Here is a 22500-nt window from a genome sequence, read left to right on the forward strand (position 1 = left end):
AAAAAGATAAGATGCTGTCCAACCGGAGATCGATTCGTTTGGGTTAAGTGAGTGAATGTTTCTACAGCAGAGCCAGGAGAATGAAGCGCACACACACACACACACACACACACTCACACACACACACACACACACACACACACACACACACACACACCCACACACACACACACACACACACACACACACACACACACACACACTGCAGGGGAGGGATGTATGTGAATTATTAAAGTTGCCAATTAGACCAGCTGACATTTAGATCAAAAACACCATGACATTGGCCTTTAGTGAGCTCTTTCTTTCTCTCATTCTCTCTCTCACACACACACACACACACACACACACACACACACACACACACACACACACACACACACACACACACACACACACACACACACACACTCATTGCTGCACCCTCACAAAGGGCACCAAAGGTAGCAGTGCTCTGTAATAAATGAATTCCCACTGAAGAAGGGTCAAGCCAAGTGGACAGAGCATTGGGGGACACGTCTGAATGGTCAGTTGTGTTTTAGATTTGACATTTGACATAATTGGCCAAAGGAGGAGTGTTTTTAAACAAACTGTAGCTGTTGATGGATGAGGACAGGCTTGAGATTTTGATTCTTTTTCTGAATATCTTAGCTCACCGAGACATGTCCAAAACCAACACTGTAAACAGAAAATACCCACAAGGAGACAGAAGTGCATCCAGACTCCACCATTGTTTTTCTCATGTGGTTAACATTGTGAAACTATTGCGGTTTGCAAAGAGAAACGAGTGTGAAACTGTTGTGGTCTTAATAATGACGTAGATGGGTTGACACTACGTCTCACGCAGATGATGAAGTCATCCTTGTGTGTCGGTATCAACACGCAGAGGGCCACATGCCCAAAGCGTTGGTATTTTGGCACCCTGGGGAGAGAGCACAGGCCGGAGTACCTTACCGTTACCACAGACTCACACAGCTTCTTACCGTGGCGGTGAGTCGGGGTACAGGGTGTTGACTTGTGACAGAGTCTCTCTGTATGAATCAAAGTCTAAACCAGGAGGGAAGTCTTCTAAGCAGGTCGATCTCAGTTCTCCTACTGAGCCTCCATAGGAAAAACCATCCAGACCTGCAGAGACATGACGGAAAAGGCACATTTGAATTGAGAGTTTTATTTTTTTAATCTTGTGCACATATCTCATGTACATATGATGTTTGTATACAAAGAGGCGACAACATATTAGAATCATTTCAAAGGATTCGGTCGTTTTCTCCTGGCAGCAGCGATTGTTTAATTTTAGCTGAGTGCCTTTGAAGGCTTTTGATTCTCTGCTGAAGACTTTTGGACGCAAGCTACGTGTGTGAAGATGTGTGTCGGTGTTTCAGCAGTTATGTGAGAAAGATCCTGAATAAATGGGCATAGAGTGTTACATGCTACAGCACAGTGTTCCTGTTTCTATTTCCATGTTCTGATGCTTGTAGTGATTTCAGTCTGTGGTTCAGGCGTGGACTTTATTATTAAGTGTGTTGCTATGCAGCTCCAGTAAAACCTGAGATGAACCGAATGCTTCATCGTGTTCCGTTAGTCGGGAAGTTCACAGGCGGACTGACCGTAGCTCGCTCGGAGGTGCGGGTTTCGGAGTCGACTGTCTTTGCGCAGGCTGCCGACGATGATGGTGATGCAGGAGAGGAAGAGGACCAGACCTATAACGATCCCCGCCAACACCAGCGGAGACACCAGGAGAGACGCCTCCCCTCCCGACTCCCTCTCGCCCCGGCAGTCCGGGTACTCCCCATGGCTCTGGTTGGAGCTCACTGCAGAGAGATGGAGAGAGAGATGGAGGCGGGTACATCTATGTTCATGAGTCCAATATTCAGCGCTGTGAGCTCCGTTTTGGTCTCCTCTCTGCTTCTCTTTCCAGCTCTCCTTCCCTGAGGACTTATTCCATTTCAGTGTGTGTGACAGATAATTAGAGCTGAAGTCAACACGCACACACACACACACACACACACACACGGTCTCTAAGTCATCATCATTAGATTACAGAACGATCCTGTTCCTCTCCATTTCTATTTGTCTCATCCGTCTGTTTGCTCTGCCTGTCTACCTCTTCATCCGTCTCACTGCCATTCGCTGTCTGTCTGCCTTCATTCACCTCACAGCTGAGAGAGGAGGACGCTCTGGTGTGCCTTTTTGCTTTTAAAGTGTTTGGATGCTGTTCTTCGTGCCCGCTGTATTGTCTACGACACAAACCTGATGTTTCCTCGTAGATGCGGAGAGCACAGAGCTGCGTGGAGTCGCATATTTCACTGTCAGACCTCAGGTCATGTGATACTCAAAGCAGGAAGCTAATTCTGCAGTCACTTGTTTTTAAAGCAGTTCGGCTGAGGAAGTGTTTATCAATGTAACCATGGTGATGAAGGTCTCCTTACATGAACTGTTCATTGTACCTCAACCTTCACCAAATACGCTGCACTGCCACCCTCCATCCATCCACCAGATGCCCTCAGACTGCTCCACCTGTCCACATCACCTGACGCTCTCATTTACCTGCTCACCTGTTTCCACTTCCCCTCATCAGTCCAGCCGTATATAACCGGCCTGGTTCCACTCGTTCGTGCCCTATTGTGCTTGTGTCTGCATGCGAGTCCTCCTCCCTTTCATGGGATTCACCGGCCGAGTCAATAGTTCAGATCAGGAAACACTTTTTCTGGGGGCCATGGATCATCATATTTCGGCTTTAAATATGTTTAACATCCTCTGTAAGATATTAGCGGTCACCAAAACAACCACGCGATCACGAGTCCCCGCGGTGTGAGGAGTTTGTGTGCAGTGCAGAGTGGATATCATTCCTTCATGTTTCATACATCTACAACTCGTCTTCCTGAAAAGCACAATGCATCCATCACACTTCAGTCCGTTGCACATTGAACGAACAGTTACGTTCCATTCTCATGAGCTTCATTTAATCGTGAATGTAGCTCTCAAATGCAGATTGGAGTCCTTTCTATCTCGTGTTCTCTAATACAACTATTAATCCAGAAATCTCTTTACGAATATCTCACTGTTGACATGCTGGGTGTGAAAGCTTGACAGCAAAAGTAACCAAGGGGGGTCAATTATCTCAAAACCTGTAATTTCTGACACTGACATTGCATCCTTTGTGCTGCGAAGCGTGTTTTCTGGCATCGTCAGTGCTCTGACTATAAAGCAGGAGAAACAATCAAATGACTCCCAGTATCGTTTTCATTTCAGTCCCTTAGTGCCGCTCTTATTGCTCATTTATCATCCCCCCCCCCCTTGAACGTCTGCATCCGTAATGCTGTTGTCTGCAGTAATTTGGTTTCGCACAGATTCCCGAGAAGAGGAAAATGTTCTCTCACCCCAAACGATTCCCAGCAGCCCTCTCTGCGCTCTCGGCCTCGTCTCTCACGCTCTTCTTTGTCTCCTCTTTCTCCCTCTTCTAACGTGATTTTCTCTTCATTTTCTCTTCTCACCTCGTCCTCATAAACTCCATTTTCTTTTGTTCTCTCCAGAGAGAACTCAGAAGGAAATCTATATTTATATAGATTTAAATTCACATAAACCTCGCTGCCTTTGTAACACACACACACACACACACACACACACACACACACACACACACACACACACACACACACACACACACACACACAGACACACTCTGATAATAATCTTGGTAGGTCTGCTCATCATGCTAGCGGCTCTAGGGAAGGCAATGTCAGTCTGAGTGTTGATCCACTTTGGTCCAGACTGAAATATCTCTGCGACTGTCGGATGGATCACCATGAAATGATGTACGGACAGTCATGTTCCCCAGAGGATGGATCCTTGTGACTTTGAAGACCCTCTAACTTTTCTCCTTGCGCCACCATGAGGTTCATATATCAATATATATGTATATATATTTTAAGTTTATTTGAGGAACTTTTAAATGATCCTGAACCAGTCTCAGTTTAATCCTGATCCTCTATATGACCTGCATCAGTAAACTCGCTGTTCTTGATGCTCGTCATCGGAGCCGCCGGGTCGGATTCTGGTGAAACCAGATGAACTCATGCAGGTTCACCAGAACCTCCTTCAGCTCAGACTCCAGCAGAGACCGGTCCACCGTGGACAGACCCAGATCCTCCAGAGAGACCGGTCCACCGTGGACAAACCCAGATCCTCCAGCAGAGAGCGGTCCACCGTGGACAAACCCAGATCCTCCAGCAGAGACCGGTCCACTGTGGACAGACCCAGATCCTCCAGCAGAGACCGGCCCACTGTGGACAGACCCAGATCCTCCAGCAGAGAGCGGTCCACCGTGGACAAACCCAGATCCTCCAGCAGAGACCGGTCCACTGTGGACAGACCCAGATCCTCCAGCAGAGACCGGCCCACTGTGGACAGACCCAGATCCTCCAGCAGAGACCGGTCCACTGTGGACAGACCCAGATCCTCCAGCAGAGACCGGTCCACCGTGGACAGACCCAGATCCGCTTCTTCTGTCCTGTAAGCCCACCGGATGAAACTGGGCAGGAAATGTCTTCTTTTGTCTCTCTCTCCACTTTAGTGTGATTTAAGACAGAGGAGGGAGATTTTAAGAGACACAAACAGTGGAGTGATGGTCGAGAGGGGAGGCAGCCACTCTATACGATTCGGGGCCGAGCGAGGAAGAAGGGAGACAGAGCAAGGGAAAAGATTGTTATAAATGGTGATAGTGTTATATTTCAAACCCCTGAGGGTACGGGACCCAGCTGCAGAGAGGAAGCAGAGAAAGAGGGGAGAAATCTGGTGAGTGTGTGTGTGTGTGTGTGTGTGTGTGTGTGTGTGTGTGTGTGTGTGTGTGTGTAGTATGAGTCGAGTGAGGGTGTAAAAGTATTAGGCCGACACGCCCAGCCCATGAAATACATCAATAAATGAACAGAAGGAAGCAGGTTAACAAGAAAGCTATAAATCTTGAGGCATCCAACGTTAGTAAGTCATAAATATTCTGTGCACTGTAGTGTCACAGGTGCACGACATTTTATTATGTAACTGGCAAAGCCGACAATGTGTCTGACAGAACGACACCTTCAGTGTGAAGCTGGCAGAGATCTTAGGTTTGTTTTTCCTTTTTCAACCCAATTTCAAGGGAAGGAGAATAAATGGCAAGATCATTTCTACGTGTCATTAATACACATTTAGGCAACACAAGCACTTAGTTAGGTTTAGGAACAATATGATTGGGCTTATTAACATTGCTGTCAGTACAGACGATACATGGTGTACAAATGACATGCAAAAAGCAAGAAGGGAGTTCTTATTGCATGCAACAGGCTCCTGTGACTCCTGTCATTGGTTCTGTAGCTTAATAGGGTTTGAAGCTGTGTGTGAGAGAGTCTATGCTCTTCATATAAATATATAATGACGCAGCAGCAGTGGTAACTCACTTTGACAGCTTGTCACTAATGCTTACTGTTCAACATGCGCCCACCTCATACACTGTATTCCGTAGTGTGCTACAAAAAGCTCGTATAACCCAGACGTCGACCCGAGGCTCATTCATGCATGAAGTTCAAGTTGTTTTAATTTTTTACATGGTAACATGGTGGAAGTTTGTTTCAAGAAGAAATTCCCTCGGCTGCAAAATATTAGATTAAAGTAAGTGACTGGAGGATTGAGATACAACATCCTGAAGCTATAAAACAAAATCTACTTCTTTGTTCAGCATTGTGCTGAAAATGATTCATTTTACGCTTCACCTTTTGGCGGTTCCTCAAAACCAAAAAGACATTTTGTGTTGACGTTACTGCACAAAGAGAAGATTTTAGAGGAAAACAAAGCCAGGGTCTTCACTGGTGTGATCACGTTACCCAAGAGAAGAAGAAATAATATGCAGGAAGTCCACTTAGAGCAGGGATTCCCAAAGTGTGGTGCGCGCGAGCTGCCTCTAGGGGGTGCGCGAGAGGAAAAGTGTAATGGCGTCTGATGGTGTAATAATATTAAACATTTAAAAAAAAATAATAATTTTAGTTTAAAAAGTGGGATTTTTCACAAAATAATAACTTGAATTATAAAAATTTCCTTTGTAAGATTTAAAATAAAAAACGTACAATTTAATAAATGCACTTGAGCTCCTTCCGGCAGTCTTGCCGCCTGCCGCCAGTCGTACACACTAGCCAGCCTAGCTTGTGCAGCTAACGTCAGCTAACAGCGAACTTCATGCATTCAGCAACATTCATTTACGGGCTTCATATCTGGTTACAGAATAGCGAGAAAGGGGCTACCGCACACAGTCGCCGAAGACGTGAGCTTGCCAGCTGCCAGAGAGATGGTGGAATGTATGATTGGGGAGAAAGAAGCAAAAAAGTTGTACATGATCCCGGTGTCCAACAACACTGTGTCGCGCCGCATCGACGCTTTGTCCGAAGACATCCTGGCTGCATTAGTCGCTCATTAATTGTAAATTAAATGTGATAATCTGCCTCTGAGCCTGTGCGTGTGTCCTCACATCCGTATTGCTCTTTAAAAGTGACGCCTTGTGTCACTGAAAGTTATTGAAACTTTGTTGCAGTGTTTCAGGGCGTTTTCACACCTTCAGTTCGTTTGTTCTGATTCAGGGATTAATATGATACAATGTTGCAGTTGCCCCTTTCTTCGGTTTGTGTTCACACTGCAACATTTAACAGCGGACTAAATATTGTAAACTAACGCCACGCGCGAGCAAACTGTTCTCTCATTGGTCAGATTTTTATGCGGCTGTAAATGGGTTCTGTTGCTTTTTATTTTAATTTTTATTAAGGGGCGGGGGGTGCGCGAACCCGCTCGGGATGTAGAAGGGGGTGCGCGGCCTAAAAAGTTTGGGAACCGCTGACTTAGAGTAACGCATCCATGAGTTTAAAGGTCTCATTCCAAAACACGCTGCAGTAGTTTATACAGAAATACGATACAGGATTTTACACCTCTGAAAAGATAAAATGGCAAAATCATTTCATCAAAAGAAGAACGACATGAAGTTGCAAACTTTACGCAACACTTCTGTTTTCAATAAATTAGGCGGGTTTTTTTCTTGCTGAACGCACCGGGAAGGCCAACCACATATGTGCACACTGTGTCTGGTCTGAGTAGTATCGACCAATTATAAGAGGCGTTGGCCGAACCCATCGGCTATCGTCTGATTGTAAACTTCTTGTGAAACAATCTGGTCATCGCTGTCGTCTCTCAATTCCATTCTTGTGTCTCAAGGAGCTGATCAGACTGTCAACAATGGCCGACGCATTAAAGAGGAAGTCTTGGCCTGGACAGCCGTTAACGGACAGAGGACAGCCAGCGGATATCCGCTCAACACATCTGTTATATTGTTATATGCTGGCCAGAAAATAAGCTGAATCATCGTCAGGACGATGTGTTCCGCGATATGAACTCGTTCTGCGCCGATGCAAAGCCTCCTCGTTTAGTGTAATGAACGTGCTGCAGTCTTTGCTGCAGTGCTAATGTCGGTCTGCACGCAGCCTTGTGTTCTCTGGAAGTTACAGAAGCCATTCTGGAAAAAAGATACGCTGCAGCAAACTGAAGGAGAAGCAAAGAAAGAGGAAAGAATTTGTCCAACAAAACTATAAATTGCTCATTAAATAGCTTGTGGAGCTCAACAAGTAGAGTAGAGAACTAATATTTAATAGTTAGTTGGATTTTTCTTCAGTGTAAAGTCGAGATAAAGCTGACGGAGCGTCATCAGAAGAGTTAAATGTAAATACAGTGTGAATGTTAACTTGTTGTGTGTCGGGTTGAGAAATGAATCGTTATGTTTTGTTCATAAAAGTTTCATCTCTTGGGCGTCAAGAGAGACAAACGCACAAGGGAAGCTTCTTTGGCATCTGGTATTGTCCCTACCAGCTTCAAAACTGCCTCAGTCACCCCCATCCTCAAAAAGCCTGGCCTGGACATTGATGACCTCCACAACCACCGGCCGATCTCCAACCTCCCCTTCCTCAGTAAGACTCTGGAAAGAGTAGTCGCCGGCCAACTCCATCTCCACATGTCCAACCATGAGCTCTATGAGCCCCTCCAATCCGGCTTCAGACTCCAACACAGCACGGAGACCGCCCTCATTAAGATCATCAACGATCTCCTCATTGCTGCTGACTCTGGCCGCCTCAGCATCCTCATCCTCCTGGACCTCTCTGCAGCATTTGACACTGTCTCCCATACCATCCTCCTCAACCGCCTATCTGACCTTCTAGGGGTCACTGGCACCGCCCTCTCCTGGTTTTCATCCTACCTCCATAACAGGGAACAGTTTGTTTCCATCAACGGCTCTATTTCCCCCCTAGCCCCAGTCAATCATGGCGTGCCCCAAGGCTCTGTGCTTGGCCCCCTCCTCTTCACCATCTACATGCTCCCCCTCGGCAAGATCATCCGCCATCATGGGCTGAACTTCCACTGCTATGCTGATGACACTCAAATCTATCTCAGTACCACTCCATCCTCCCAGTTCCCCCCTCAGTCCCTTGTCAACTGTCTGCATGAAATAAAAACCTGGATGTCATCAAATCTTCTCAAACTCAACACCAAGAAGACAGAGCTCATGGTTGTGGCACCCAAGGCGCTGCTCCGGAAGGTTGGTGACTTCATCCTCGAGGTTGACGGCTGCTCCATCTCCCCATCTCCTGAAGTCCGCAACCTGGGTGTCATCCTGGACTCCACCCTTTCCTTCAAGTCCCACATCAAGTCCGTCACCAAAACTGCCTTTTTCCATCTCCGGAACATTGCCAGACTCCGACCGTCACTCTCGGAGTCTGTTGCTGAAACCCTGGTCCATGCATTTGTCACCTCCCGCTTGGACTACTGCAATGGTGTCCTGTTCGGGGTACCCAACAAAACCCTGGACAGGCTCCAGTATGTACAAAACTCTGCCGCCAGGGTTCTCACGCACACAAAGCCCTGGCAGCACATCACCCCCACCCTCATCAACCTCCACTGGCTCCCGGTCAAGTCCCGCATCTCATACAAGATCCTCCTCCTCACCTACAAGTCCCTCCATGCCCATGCCCCCCAGTACCTATCGGACCTCCTCCGCCCACATGCCCCTCCCCGGAACCTGCGGTCTTCAGACTCTGGCCTGCTTGCCACCACCCGCACCAAACTGCGAACCTTCGGGGACAGAGCTTTCAGTGTGGCAGCCCCCACCCTCTGGAACTCTCTCCCTGCGGTGATCCGCAACATCTCCACTCTGGACGCCTTCAAAAGGGCCCTCAAGTCCCATCTGTTCGCCAAGGCTTTCGGCCCCTAGTTTACTTGTTCTGTTTTTCTGACTGTTTGTCTAAACTGTTTTTGTCTAACTGTTACTCTTGTAAAGCGGCCTTGGGTCCCCTGAAAGGCGCTATATAAATTAAAGTTATTATTATTATTATTAACACTATTTGGTTTCAAAGAACAACATATAGGTCCCATATTCTGTGTGTGTGTGTGTGTGTGTGTGTGTGTGTGTGTGTGTGTGTGTGTGTGTGTGTGTGTGTGTGTGTGTGTGTGTGTGTGTGTGTGTGCGTTTTGTCCATCCAGATTGGGGCGTCACACGCAGTCATTTATTTCAGGCGTCACAAGCTATAAAGGTTAAGAGCCTGTGATATTGACTGCTGCTGCGTACGCTGCATCACTTTGTACATTAGCTGCATACATTATACAGAAGCATCAAGCAGCCACTCGGATTCAGTGTGACAGCTTGTCATTATGAGTTACAACCGGCTTCTTTGCAATATGAAGTATAGCATCGCGCTGCACATCCAGAGACACGGAGGTAGAAAGAATTCCTCCGCGCAGGACGCTCAACAAGAGGCGACGAACAAACTCGACTCGAGCCAACGCCGATTTTCAGTGAGGGATAAAACAGAAGGAATAACTGGAGTCTTAAAGGACCAAACCACTGTCTCAGAAGTATCATCTACGTACAAAATAGGTTGGAGAACTGTGTATTGCCATGATCTTTAAACTTCGTGCTACTTTAGTGTCCGATGAGGAGCACAGCGCCATCTGCTGGAATGTCAAGTCTGTTCAGTTTCTGTGTTTCAATGATGCTGCCTCGTAAAAAACGAAACTTTTACCTTCATTTTGTTGTGTTTTTATTCGTTTTTTAATCTTTTCTGTTCATTTTTTAGTTTAGGATATTTGTTTTTGATATTTTTAACTTCTTACTTAATTATTTTTTCCATGTTAAACCTGCTGCATGGTGATGAGTCATGATTGATTCATGTCCATCGACTAGCAGCTGCTTTACATCACAGGTAATAGTAACACTGTGTTAAACTATATAAATGCTCCAGGTGAGGCTTGAACTCACAACCTCGGCATGGCTCTATAGCGTACTGTCTTATAAGTACCGCGCGCTGACCGATTGCGCCACTGGAGCTCATTTCTTCTATTCTTTACATATAAAAGTGAATCTAAACGTGATGACTTTGAGCGTGTGTTGACGGGTTGCAAAGTGACGAAAAAAAATGACAGTGGAATGAGAGACTGCATGTAAACGTAGTGAGTGAGTGTCTCTCAGTGTGTGTGTGTGTGTGTGTGTGTGTGTGTGTTCATGATCAGAAGCAGCAGGATCCAGTATGTGAAGCCCTCAGGATGCCAGAGATATTCCACTGCTTGCAGAAACAATGTTCCTCCTTTTGTGACACGTGAGCAGCGTTAACACGATAAATATCCCGTTCAGAAAGACTCCAGTAACACATGCCTGTTCCCATTGAATATATGCAAGGGTCAGGGAGGCACTGCTGACTTTTACTAAATACTACCAATGTGCAAGGCAGCACTGATCATACCATGAAGCTGTTTAAACATCAGAGCTTTGGTTTGAGAAGCTTTGACAGTGAAGGATGCACGGCATCTTTTTTGTCTTTGTTGTGACATAAAGTGACAGATGTTATCTCCTCACTTGTGCAGTGTGCTGGAAAAGCTTCAACCTTCCTACAGCCTGGTCAAAGGACAGCAGCGGCTCAGAGAGGACATCTTTCTCTCACACACACACACACACATCCTCCCGTCTTGCCGTTCCCTTTTCTCTCTCTGATCCTTCCTGTTGTATTGAACAGATGTCAGGAGGGCTTTGGTGTTTGCAGGAGGGAGGACATTGGCCATTAAACCATCACGCTTCATTACCAGTGGAGCAGGGAAACGAGGAGGAGACTAACTGGAGGAGGCCCTGCTTCACCACACCCAGCAGTGATGCCAGCGGGTCTTGGAGGACACCTGTACATCACTGCAGCAAAGTCAGGAGTTCAACCAGTGGAGCTCAGCAGAGGAGGTCAGGGGGCGATAAAGAAGCAAAAACGATGCAGTCCATGAGCTCCATGCAATACAGTGTTTGATTGGTGCACAAGTCAGTAACAAAGCCCCTGATTGGTCGACAGTCTCAACCCAAGGCATCAGGAAATGCTTGTGCTAACGGCTAAAAACAAAAACATCTATTTTGATGACAGAAAAATCTATTAACAATGACAGATCGTTGGATTTATCAATATTGATTGCAAACCAAACAACATGAATCCCGGCAATGACAAGTGTATCCTTCTGTGATTGGTCAGTGATCTCTGTAAATGCAGCTCTGATTGGTCGATAAACTCTGCAGATGAAGTTATGATTGGTCGATGCCCATGAAACGCCAATGGCTGATTGGTGAGTGAGCCTCATAGTTTCAACCCCCGAATGGTCGGGGAGCACTTTAAATCCAGCTATGATTGGTTAATCAAGATGGAAAATACAATGTTTGATACATCTACCCACACACACACAGTGTACCCATACATGTACACTCTTGCCCACTGAGGAAAAATTGAGGAAATAAGCTGTGATTACTTATTTCACTGGAGAGTGTGGCTCTGATGTATTTCGTTCCTGTTGCCATCTCACCTCGCAGCAAGTCACAACACGACACCTGTCCTCTCTTGAGCCCCTTTTTCCTACCGGACCAAAAACCCAATAACACCTGGCTTATGTCTTCAGTGGGAAAGGTTTCATTCGGCATTCATTCCCGGGACAAATGACTCCACAGTAGTTACAGATTTGTATCGACTCCAACTCTGATCGGCAGCGATGGAAACATGACACCCAGGTGGTCATTGTCGCCCCTGTTTCGACGTTTATCTTTGCCGTCTCTGCCACAAATTACGTCCGTCTTCATCAAAGTAGCGCTCAAACTTTGTTCTAAATTAGTAAGGCACTGAGGTTGAAGAAAGACTGAATCAGTAACATTTTCACTGCCAACTAATCTTGTTTTCTGACGCTTTTGTGAAGTTGAACGTGAAACACCAGAAAAAAAACGAAAAGCGTACTCGTCGACTGACAATGGGAAAGGAGTACATCGCCTATTTTTAGCAAGTTCTCTCACCTTTAAAAAACCTGAATATACTAATTAGGGTGGAAAAAAGGTATAAATCTTCTCTTCCTTCCAACCTCCGATGGTTTAGAATGTTTCGCTTTTCGTCATTTATTTTTATGGTTTTAAATGTTTGGAAACTGTGAGACAATGAGCTGTTTCACTGCACCTGAGTGCAATAAAACCACGACAGCTGGAAAACCACCATGAACTTTGAGTAAATGTTGAATCTGTTCACACATCCGCCTCACAGAAGAAGAAGCACCCATGTCTGCCTTCACTGTTTCTAAGACTCTTTCTCTCCTGACTGACAGGCGTCACATTCAGCTGAAGTGGTCGGTCACTTGTCCCTTCGTCTCCTTTGTTGCTCACTTTGTTGCTCACTTTGTTGCTCACTTTGTTGCTCACTTTGTTGCTCACTTTGTTGCTCCTTGTTTTCTCACCCAAAACAACTGTCAAGATGGGAAAGTAGTGCATCAACAGCACACTCAACGAACAACCTCCTCTTTGTCTGAGACCCAGTAAAAAAGCCAGAACAGGACCTTCAAAAAGGTGTATGAGACCGAGACGGATCTCCAGTACTGCTTGGGGACATTTAGCTGTTTAAGATCTGAAAAACAACAACATGAGGATGGACCCACAATATAGACGTTGTCTACTTCCCACCATACTCATCCGGTCACTTATCTTCACTTTTGGAAGTGCATTTAAAGAAGAAAGAAGACTGATGTCTTTCCTGTCGCGCAGTAATCCGTCTCACGACATCAGCACCTTTCTGGCCCGGCCAGACCCTTAAAAGCTGTGAAATTGTTTTGACATTTCAAAGAAGAAAGACGTGGATGCACAGGTGTCCTCGGAGAGAGTCTTGACAGGCAGCCACATGCCCAAAGTTTCACACGATGGCATGGCGAGAATTCATCTCAGAGCAGCTTTACAATCCGTTCTGAGAGATATCGAAACACATTGCTGTGTTTTCTTTCTTTCATGGCATCGCGAACGATATATATTACGGGGTCTTTTTCAAATCAGGGAATTGCGGTCCGTCAATCTGTCCAGTGACAAACCCGTCACACAATCTGAGGTGTTTCTATCTGTTCGTCTGTCGGGCCGCTGAAGGAGGATTACATCCAGTCAGGGCCGGTGGCTCAGAGGCAACAGTCAGACGGATAAAAGTCAAAATAGTCCTCACGTCAAATCACAGAAGCCCATTTCAGACAGAGCTCTCCCTTCTGAATGATAAGACTGTGATCTCTTTCTTTCTCTGACCTTCCTCCTCTCACCCTCTCTCACGCTGTCTCTCTTTCTGTGTCTATATGAGTGATTCCCTGTGTGGCTCTCGCCCTTCTGCTCATCCCTCTCTTTCTTTCTTTCTTTCTTTCTTTCTTTCTTTCTTTCTGCCTCCCTCTCTCTCAGAAGTGCTGTGTAGGGGATAAAAGGTGGAGGAGAGGTGGAGCAGATGATGAAAGAGGTGGAGAGGGAAGTAAGAAGCGATGTTTAATCATGTTAAAACGGCTTCAGCACCCCCCCCCCCCCCTCTCTGTTTAGCATATACTTTTGAATGCCAACATTTTCTTTTTTTTTACAACCAATGCCAACGTTTTTATTTTTTTATTTTTGCTTTTGAAAATATCTGCACACTGCAGGGTTATGGAGGATACAATATTAGGATTAGGATGTTTTTTTATTAAAGAATAAAAACTAATTCAGCAATAAACTCATTGCACTTCCGATATTACTTTATTGCTTTTTAAAACATGCTCATTCAGCCTCATTTTGGTGGGAAAAGGGTTCAAGTCCTCTCCTTCTTCAACCTCTGAAGATATAGCGTATTTCTCTTTTCATCATTTAACTTAATTGTTTTAAATGCTCAGAAACTGTGAGACAATAAGCAGTTTCACTGCACCTGTCTGCAATAAAACCACCACAGCTGGAAAATATAAATGTTGAATCTGTTCGCACGTCGTCCACCTCACAGAAGAAGAAGCACCCATGCTAAAGGGTAATCAGACTAAATAATAGGTAATCATGAATAGGTAATCATACTAAAAGGTAATCAGAGCAGACTAGCATTTCTACTGAAAGATACAGACGCTAAAACTGAGCGTTTTAGACAAAGAGAGAAAACAGCAATATTCAGACGGACGAGAGGAGAAAAATGATGTGTTTTTTTGCACGTTAAAGTATGAAAAGATGTTCTCGTAGAAAGCCAAAATACAAGTAGGACCCTGGAAACCAGTATGACATGTCCCCTTTAATGTTTGACACTCTGCACATCCATCCATGGTGACATCGAACAGCTGAGGCAAGGCGTCCATTTCCAAATGGCAGAGTTAATGAACTGAAGAAGAGGATGCAGCGAGTGTGGTGAAGTCACAGGGAGCTGGCGTTAGTCAATACGGGCGCTAAAGACATTAGCAAAGACATTTACCCTTCACTTCTCCTGCCTCTCTGCCTCCCCCTCTCCCCCTCACCTTATTCTCTCAAACGTTCCAATCCACCTCCCTCAGTTTCTCTCTCTTTCTCCTCTCCTTTCCCCTACTCCCCTTAGAGAGCGATGCTGTGTTTCCCCCGACGACCATTTCACTTCCTGTACTGTAGCGCGCTCCTGTCCACTGCTCCCCTTGTTCCATCTCTATCTCACCCTTCCTCACGCCTCATCACCCCTCACCCCTGCTTCTTCAGGTGTTTTATTACAGACGGCTGGGTGGATGGATGCTACTTTGGCCGCTCTTTCTTCCACAGGCGCGCACACACATATGCAAACTTGACCACCTGTGGTGTGTATTAATTGTCTGTGGGCCCTGATGGGGGGTTAGTGAGGTGGAACAGCCTTGGTATTTGCTGACCTGCTGGGCCGTGAAATCTCCCTGCAGATGCGCACGCCTCATATCCATTTAAATAGATTCAAATAAACGACCTTACACTGTGGCTGAGATTGGACGGGAGCAAAGACGGATGGATGGAAGGACGGACAAAGAGAGAGGGAGGTGGATGAGATAGAAGGTGAAACGCCGTTAAATGAAGTTTTTTTCCCCTCCCATTCCCACAAAGCATGGGAATGTGATGATTGATGGCTCGGTGGCGGCGAGGCGTCGCGGCGCAGCGCTGATAGATGATGGAAGGTGCGCGCAGCGAGGGGGAACAGAAGGAGATTCCATTTCAGATCTGCCCCTCAGCTGATGCACGCGCACGCCAGTGCTCTATAATATGTAGATTGTGTTTAGCCTTTATCTTTTGAAGTGATGTGAGACGGTGGGGCAATAACACACACACACACACACACACACACACGCACACCAACGGCCCTTTAAATTAGTGTGTGCATGGCATGCACGCAACTACTTATGTTTGCTAAAATAATCTGTAATATTTATGACACTGTCGCATCTTTATTGGTCGAGGTCATGACTCAGATTGTGTTGGACTATTTCTTGATGTTTGTTTGGCTTGAGAAATGAATCTTTCAACACATCCTCATGCAGCATTTCCTATGATATCTTCAGAAAAATGACTACGTTTTCCTACGAAAGTGCAGCGACACCTGTCCATTTCCACTCGTTACATACACTTACATACACAGTGAGAACCTCCAGTGTTTTAACAGCCTTCTTAATTTGAACACGAACACAAAATACATATAAGCAATATATAGAAAAAACAAACACTTTTGAGTTGGACATTACTCTGTAAATACGTTAACTGTGACTTTCCCTCTCTTCCAGATGTGGAAGTTTATGCTGGCGGTTGAGGACTGCGTGCCTCTGGCACAAACAGCTGCCATGTGGAACATGTCCGCCTCTTTCACACCCTGCAAAAGCACCCAACGGTGGGCCAAAACGAATTCATAGAATTAGTTTGACTGGGAAAAGTTGGGTGACTTTTTTGAACACAAACTTGGGATGCATTCATATTCGTCTACCGGTGGTCACTCGCAAAATCAGTAGTTTGGGTTTGAGTGACACATCTCAACAGTTTATGTTGAGGTTAAAATAGTCATCTATATTATTGTGTAATGGAGCTTTCTCTGACAGACAGAAAAGAAAAGCTTCACAGCGAAAACCTAGACTTTACAAAACACATTCAAAAAAACGTAATGCAAACCATATTACATCCATACTTATCTCCACAGGATAATCTCATTCACCATCTCTTTCTTGCTCTCTTTTTTGGTTAAAATAGGTACATTTGTAATGTAAAATAAGCTTGTTAGATAACTTAATTGTTAACTAACGTATGTAAACAAAGCGACAGTAAAAGAAGTCAACGTTGGCTTGGTTTGATGCGGGACACAAACATCGGTCTCCTGGGTGAGAGTCCTGTTTTTGTTTGACCCGTCCAACCTCCCCCCCCCCTCTTTATACTACGTCAGTTGCTCTGATGGTCTGTTGACGTGGATGAGTTTACGTTAGTTAGTTGAAAGCCTGTGCGTCTCATACAGACTTGAAGGCTGACTGAGGTATCAGACGTCATAGAGCCACTGACCAAGCGTCCGCTGTTGACGAGTTGGGAGTGAGAACGGGTTGCATGATATCCAATAACACCACACAGCTGAAGTTGCTCAGGTGTGTTTGACTATTTCCAGTGTGGTGTGACGTCTGGTCTCAACATGCGGTTGGACTCGGCATCCGGCCCTTTTTAAAGAATGACACAGGACTGTGTAGAATGTCAAGCTACACAATAAGCCAGAAGACACGTCTACAGAGCTGCCCTTCCCAAAGCTTTTTTATCTGTCTCTTCGCTCTGTTCTTTTATTCATCGCTCTATTTCTGTTTCCTTGGTGGAAAGCACTGTTGGTGGAGGTCTAAACGCCCGGAGCCGACGGAGGGGATTTCAGGTGTCAAGGGAGGGAGAGAGGGAGTCAGGGAGGGATGTGAATAATAGATCAGAGAGGGGAAGAGAAAGTGGGAACGAGACAGGGGGGGGGGGGGGAGAGAATGAGGGAATCATAAAAGGTGCATGGAGAGAAAGAGAAACAGATATAAAGAGGGTGTCAAAAGAACCGAGAGACACATAAGCAGCCTGGGGAGCGAGACAGGAAGGAGGTAGGATTGAGTATTATCTTGGAGGGCGACCCGTGACGGGTGAACACATCCATAAAAGTCATGCATCTGTCCATCCGTTCATCTGCTCATCCGTTCATCTGCTCCTCCCTCCTCCCCGTCTCTTCCCTGCCTCCAGTGTGGTCAGGAGTTGTTGCATAAGACGGCGATTCATCTTTTATTGAGATTGGAAGCTTCCATGAAAATGTCTACCTTGTTCTTACAGGTTGAGTTTAAAAGCTCAAACCTGTAATCCAGCTAAAAATAAAAACCCACAACAAATATAATCATACAGGAGAAGCACGCTAGACTCAACTTTCTTCAATTAGTTCAGAAACATGTTTTTGTTGACTATTATTTGTACTTATAATTATAACTTAAAATTTGCTTATAATTTGAAATCAAAGGATATATTTAAAGGCCAATGATTATTCTTGCACCGATGCTGCAGATGCCCATTTTACTTAAATTAAATCATTTTTCCTGTAAATGTTCAAACTGTCAGAGACTCAAAAACTGTCCAAAATGAGCCAAACGGGTTAATTAAGAGTACAAATGAACTGCAGGTTTTATAAACTTGTTAATGCCATAAACTAAAATGCATCATGCTGGAGTGCGTTACAGTGTGTGGCAGGCCGGTCTCCTCCAGCATGCATAACAATACCTACGAAGAGTCATTTGAATGTGTGCCACAATATTTCGTATGTTGTCGAGGTAATCATGAAGGAGGACGCACACACAGGGCTGCAGCAGTCTTCATAGGTTTAGAAGAAGGTCGTCGTTTTAACCTGAACGATGACTACGGACTAAGTAGTCGTGTTGCTTAAACCCAACTGTCCTGTGAAGATGGAAGTTTATTTTGAAAAGACAGAAATGTACACGTGTCGCAGGCTTTCATCGGAAAACAAAACAGAAAAGGAGGAGAAACGTTTCATAGGAGCCGTTCTATGAGGACAAGTTGGTGTTTGAAGCATTCATCTGAAATACACATTGACTTTCCCGTCTTTAAAACAAAGTTCTGAAGTTCAGGAATGATGTTGGTTTATCACGACAGGACATTTGGTCGAAATGTATTTATATAGAACCGTACAAAAGTTCATTTATTTACACTGACAACATTGCTTATATTTTGGTATTAAATAACTGTACACATAGATAAACATCTTTCTATTTTGCCGTCTTTGTTTTCCAGAGGATTACCAGATTCAGCCTTTTTTTTCATCACCTATGTAAGAACCACGCTTGGTGTCTTTCAAGAAAGATGTCCTCCCGTCTTGGTATCCACAGAACAAATAACAATCGATGTCAGGAGACCAATTAAAGCATAAAAAACAAGATGAAAGAAGGAGGGAAGACTTGTTCCTTACCTGAGCAGATCAATTTCATCAGCATGAACCCCCTGTTCACAGTCTTTCCTATTGGCACATCTCAACAGGCAGGAAGCCCACTTCAACTGGTCTCTACCGCACAGGGCTGCTACGTACGTAACTACAAAGACACAGAGAGAGACGAGAGAGAGAGAGATCAGCACATGAGTGAGAAGACGATGTGGGGAGAAAAGAAACAGCAGGCAGGTGGATGGAGAATGAGAGAAATAAACCAAGAGAGAAGCTGAGCGAGAGAGAGAGCGACTGATGTGCGAGTCACAACCTCCAAGCCCGGCTGTTTATAAAGCCCCAGGCAGTGTGTGTGTAGGTGTGTATTTCTGTGTGTGTGTGTGTGTGTGTGTGTGTGTGTGTGTGTGTTTGTGTGTGTGTGAGGCAGTCAAGTGACCACCCACGCCACCCTGTGTGTGAATACGTGTGTGTGTTCATTGCTCTTTCCGGAACATGGCCACAGGGTTCAAATGTTCCAATCAATACCTGAACCACGCACACACACACACACACACACACACACACACACACACACATAAATGCATACAGTATATACGCAAATACTACTACTTTACTAAAGAGGTGTAAGAATACGTAGAAAATATGAAAATACCGTAAAAACAAACTACACATGTAAATGAAGGTTTTCCCAATTGAATACACTTTAATGTTAACGTTAGGCTACAAACAAATTAAAACATGGTCACATGATGAGTTTACACAACTAGACTGTGAAGGCCGACTGTAGTGTTTCTTTAGACACGTAAAGTTCATCAGAGGGGTATTTGCTGGTATATGTCTAGAACATGTCGTAGAACAAAGCATTACATTCTCAAAAGTGAAAAGATGCTGACTCATGTCCTCTTTTTAGGACTCATTCCTGCAGCCCTACAATGATCCCATTGTGGGAGTTATTTATTTAGGACATTTTAACTGAGATTTGTGAAAATTCTTCATTCATAATTTTTACAGTTTCCTCTTCATGTTCTCGTAATCTGCCAGTTTTCACTCTCTGCCGAATTTCGTTAGTTTCTTTTCATGTTTGTGGCATTTTATTTTTTGGAGTTTTCTTATTAATTTGCTTGTCTTAGAGATCATCGCCATCGATCACAGGCCTATTAAAACACATGTCGAGACATTGTTATGTGTTCGTGGTCTCGACAAATAGAATTGAGCTGAGTAAACCCGTTCACGGGTGTCAAACACTCTGTCACTGTCGAGTCATGGCGATGAGATGTCATGCCGCACTTCCGCTAATTCTGATAAATCATCAATGCGTGGAAAATCGAATCCCTCACTTCCTGTGTGTGTGTGTGTGTGTGTAGGTGTGTGTAGGTGTGTGTGTGTGTGTGTGTGACTCATGTGAACCTACGATGCATTCTGCTTTGTTGTTACATAACTGTTCCTGCTCACACAGATATTACAGACAACACAGCTAGACTGAACTATCTCTCTCCCTCACACACACACACACACACACACACACAGTACAAGACTGGGGTGAGAACAACCCTGTGTGTGTGTGTGTGTGTGTGTGTGTGTGTGTGTGTGTGTGTGTGTGTGTGTGTGTGATTGTGTGACGGAGAGAAAAAACAGAACTCAGGATTTGTGTCATCTCCAATCCAACTTTGCAACGCAGGAAGAACTGAAGCAGCTACAGCATGAGGAGTGAGTGAGGGATGAAAACACAACATGACCGCTTCTAAATTACAGTAAATGAGCTTCATATTATATATTTATATATTTATATCACAGAACTAGAAAAGAGCACTCAGGTGCAGGTTTGTCTCCCTCTAGCCTCCAACACATCGAAGAAAACAAAAACAGGGATTTAGGGATTTATTTATTCATCTCGTATCATGGAATTCATCTGCAGATGCTCCAGTTCAAAGATGTACCAAACTTTTCTATGGATGTCAAATGTTTTGAGCTGAAGACCTGCAACAGACTCGGTACGGCTTGGTTTTAGACTAGCCCATTGCCGGGAAATGCCTTTCAGCTATGAAGCAGGTGTTGATCACTTGCTGCGCCTACTTAAGAGCAGTGAGGAGTCAAAGACACAACACAGCAGTCAATAAAATACCACGAGAGGTCCTCGAGCAGACGGTCATGAATGAGCACAGAACATATCAGGGTGATGGGTCCAGTAGTATGGGAGATTAGCTGCGGACAGACAGAAAGACACACACACACACACAAACACACACACATATGGCTGAACACATGACCCCCACCAGGCTTACGGCCGGTAATAACACAGCTCCTCCTGGGCTGCGTGTTGTGTAACATGATAGAGTGATCAGAGTTTTGTGATATTATTGATTCATTGTTATTGTCAGATTGTTATTCTTTAATAATATGATGAATAAATGCATTTTTATTGGACAAGAATGCAATTCCACATGCTATTCCTGTAAGTGCAGAGGCCATCTTTGCTCATTCTGGTATTTAGTTCAGCGATGAAGTAACGTCAGTTGAGCTCATTGTTCCCATATCTTTGTGCTGCTCCACACAGCAGGAAGACCTCTGCATCAGACGAGTTTAAAGACACATTTCAGGCCTTTCAGCTGCTGCATCGGAGCGTCATTATGAGCTGATTACTGTCACCACAAACTGAGCCTCATTTTAAGCAGAAGGCTGACGTTTTATATCGTCTAACAGCTGCACTGTGACCTTTGCTCTTCAGACGCTGGATGAAGCTGAGGATTACGAGTTTCCAAGATTGTCACAGTGATTTTATTTAACCTCCAACATGTAGCAGACATACAGTAAAGCTCACTGCGTCATGTGATGCATTTGCAGAACGAATGAGAGACAAGGAGATTTTTATAGACTTGAATGCAGTTTCATAATGAGAATGATATCATTTCTCTTCTGACTTGCTTATGGTTGCCAGCAGAAGGCTACTGCCAATTTCTCAAAATCACATATAAATGTCCTTAGAGAGTTTGGTTTGAGATATAAAAAGGCTTCTGGACATCCTCACTGGACAGTAGGAGCACAGTCAATAATGCTCGCTGTAGATTGCACAGAAGCTCTACTCGTCTGCATGCAAGACAAAGCAGACTGCACACACATGATGACAAACAGATGAGAGTACTGCACTGTTCTCTCAGAGTAGCAAAGGCAGAAGTAGCGTGACATTACGATACTGTACGATCACAGAACGTCTTAGAGAGGACGTTGCTGACAGATGTTGACAGATGTTGGAGCCAAAACACAAAACTCCAGACAATTTTGGACAATGATGTGAAGGAAGCGTTTGGAGTATATTCAGAAGCAATGAGGAGAAACTTTTCGTAGGATATGATACAAACCGTTTTATGAGTATAAGTTGCCTAATTGAACCAACGCTTAACCACAGAGTAATGCTGTTGTGAGGACTTGATGAAATGGGAAAGAAAATTGGAAAAGCAATTATTGTAAAGGTAACTTGTCAAGTTGCCACAAAAAACACATTTCTAAGGTGTAACACCAGCGCTGGTAGCAAAACATGTCTGTGCAGAGCTTGTACAACTCTAGAGGTTAGGCAAGAGGAAAGAAGGGGGGGGGGCAGGACAGTCAGAGACACTGAGGGAGTAATGTATTGCCTGTAGCCACAACAGCACTCCATCATTTCTTCATCTTTTTGGTATTTCCTCTCTCTCTGCCCCTCCGTCCCTCCTCTCATCCATCTCCTCCCAGCTCTCTCTGACAGTCCATTTGGCCCACACAGCCCTGTCATCCATTCAACATGTCG

The 22500-nt window shown here is 44.8% G+C and overlaps 1 protein-coding gene across 1 annotated transcript in view; it reads right to left on the reverse strand.

Moving 5' to 3' along the window:
* The window catches only part of bean1 (brain expressed, associated with NEDD4, 1), a 34026-nt gene that overhangs the window by 8537 nt on the left and 2989 nt on the right, over positions 1-22500 (reverse strand). The window contains exons 2-4 of the mRNA XM_079280460.1: positions 18753-18873; positions 1605-1808; positions 981-1122 (exon numbers count right to left, since the gene is read on the reverse strand). Of these exons, the coding sequence (XP_079136586.1) occupies positions 981-1122; positions 1605-1808; positions 18753-18777 (371 nt within the window). The 5' untranslated portion in view covers positions 18778-18873. The remainder of the gene's footprint in view (positions 1-980; positions 1123-1604; positions 1809-18752; positions 18874-22500) is intronic.

Source organism: Melanostigma gelatinosum (genome assembly GCF_949748355.1).
Source record: "Melanostigma gelatinosum genome assembly, chromosome: 12".
Classification (NCBI taxonomy): Eukaryota; Metazoa; Chordata; class Actinopteri; order Perciformes; family Zoarcidae; genus Melanostigma; species Melanostigma gelatinosum.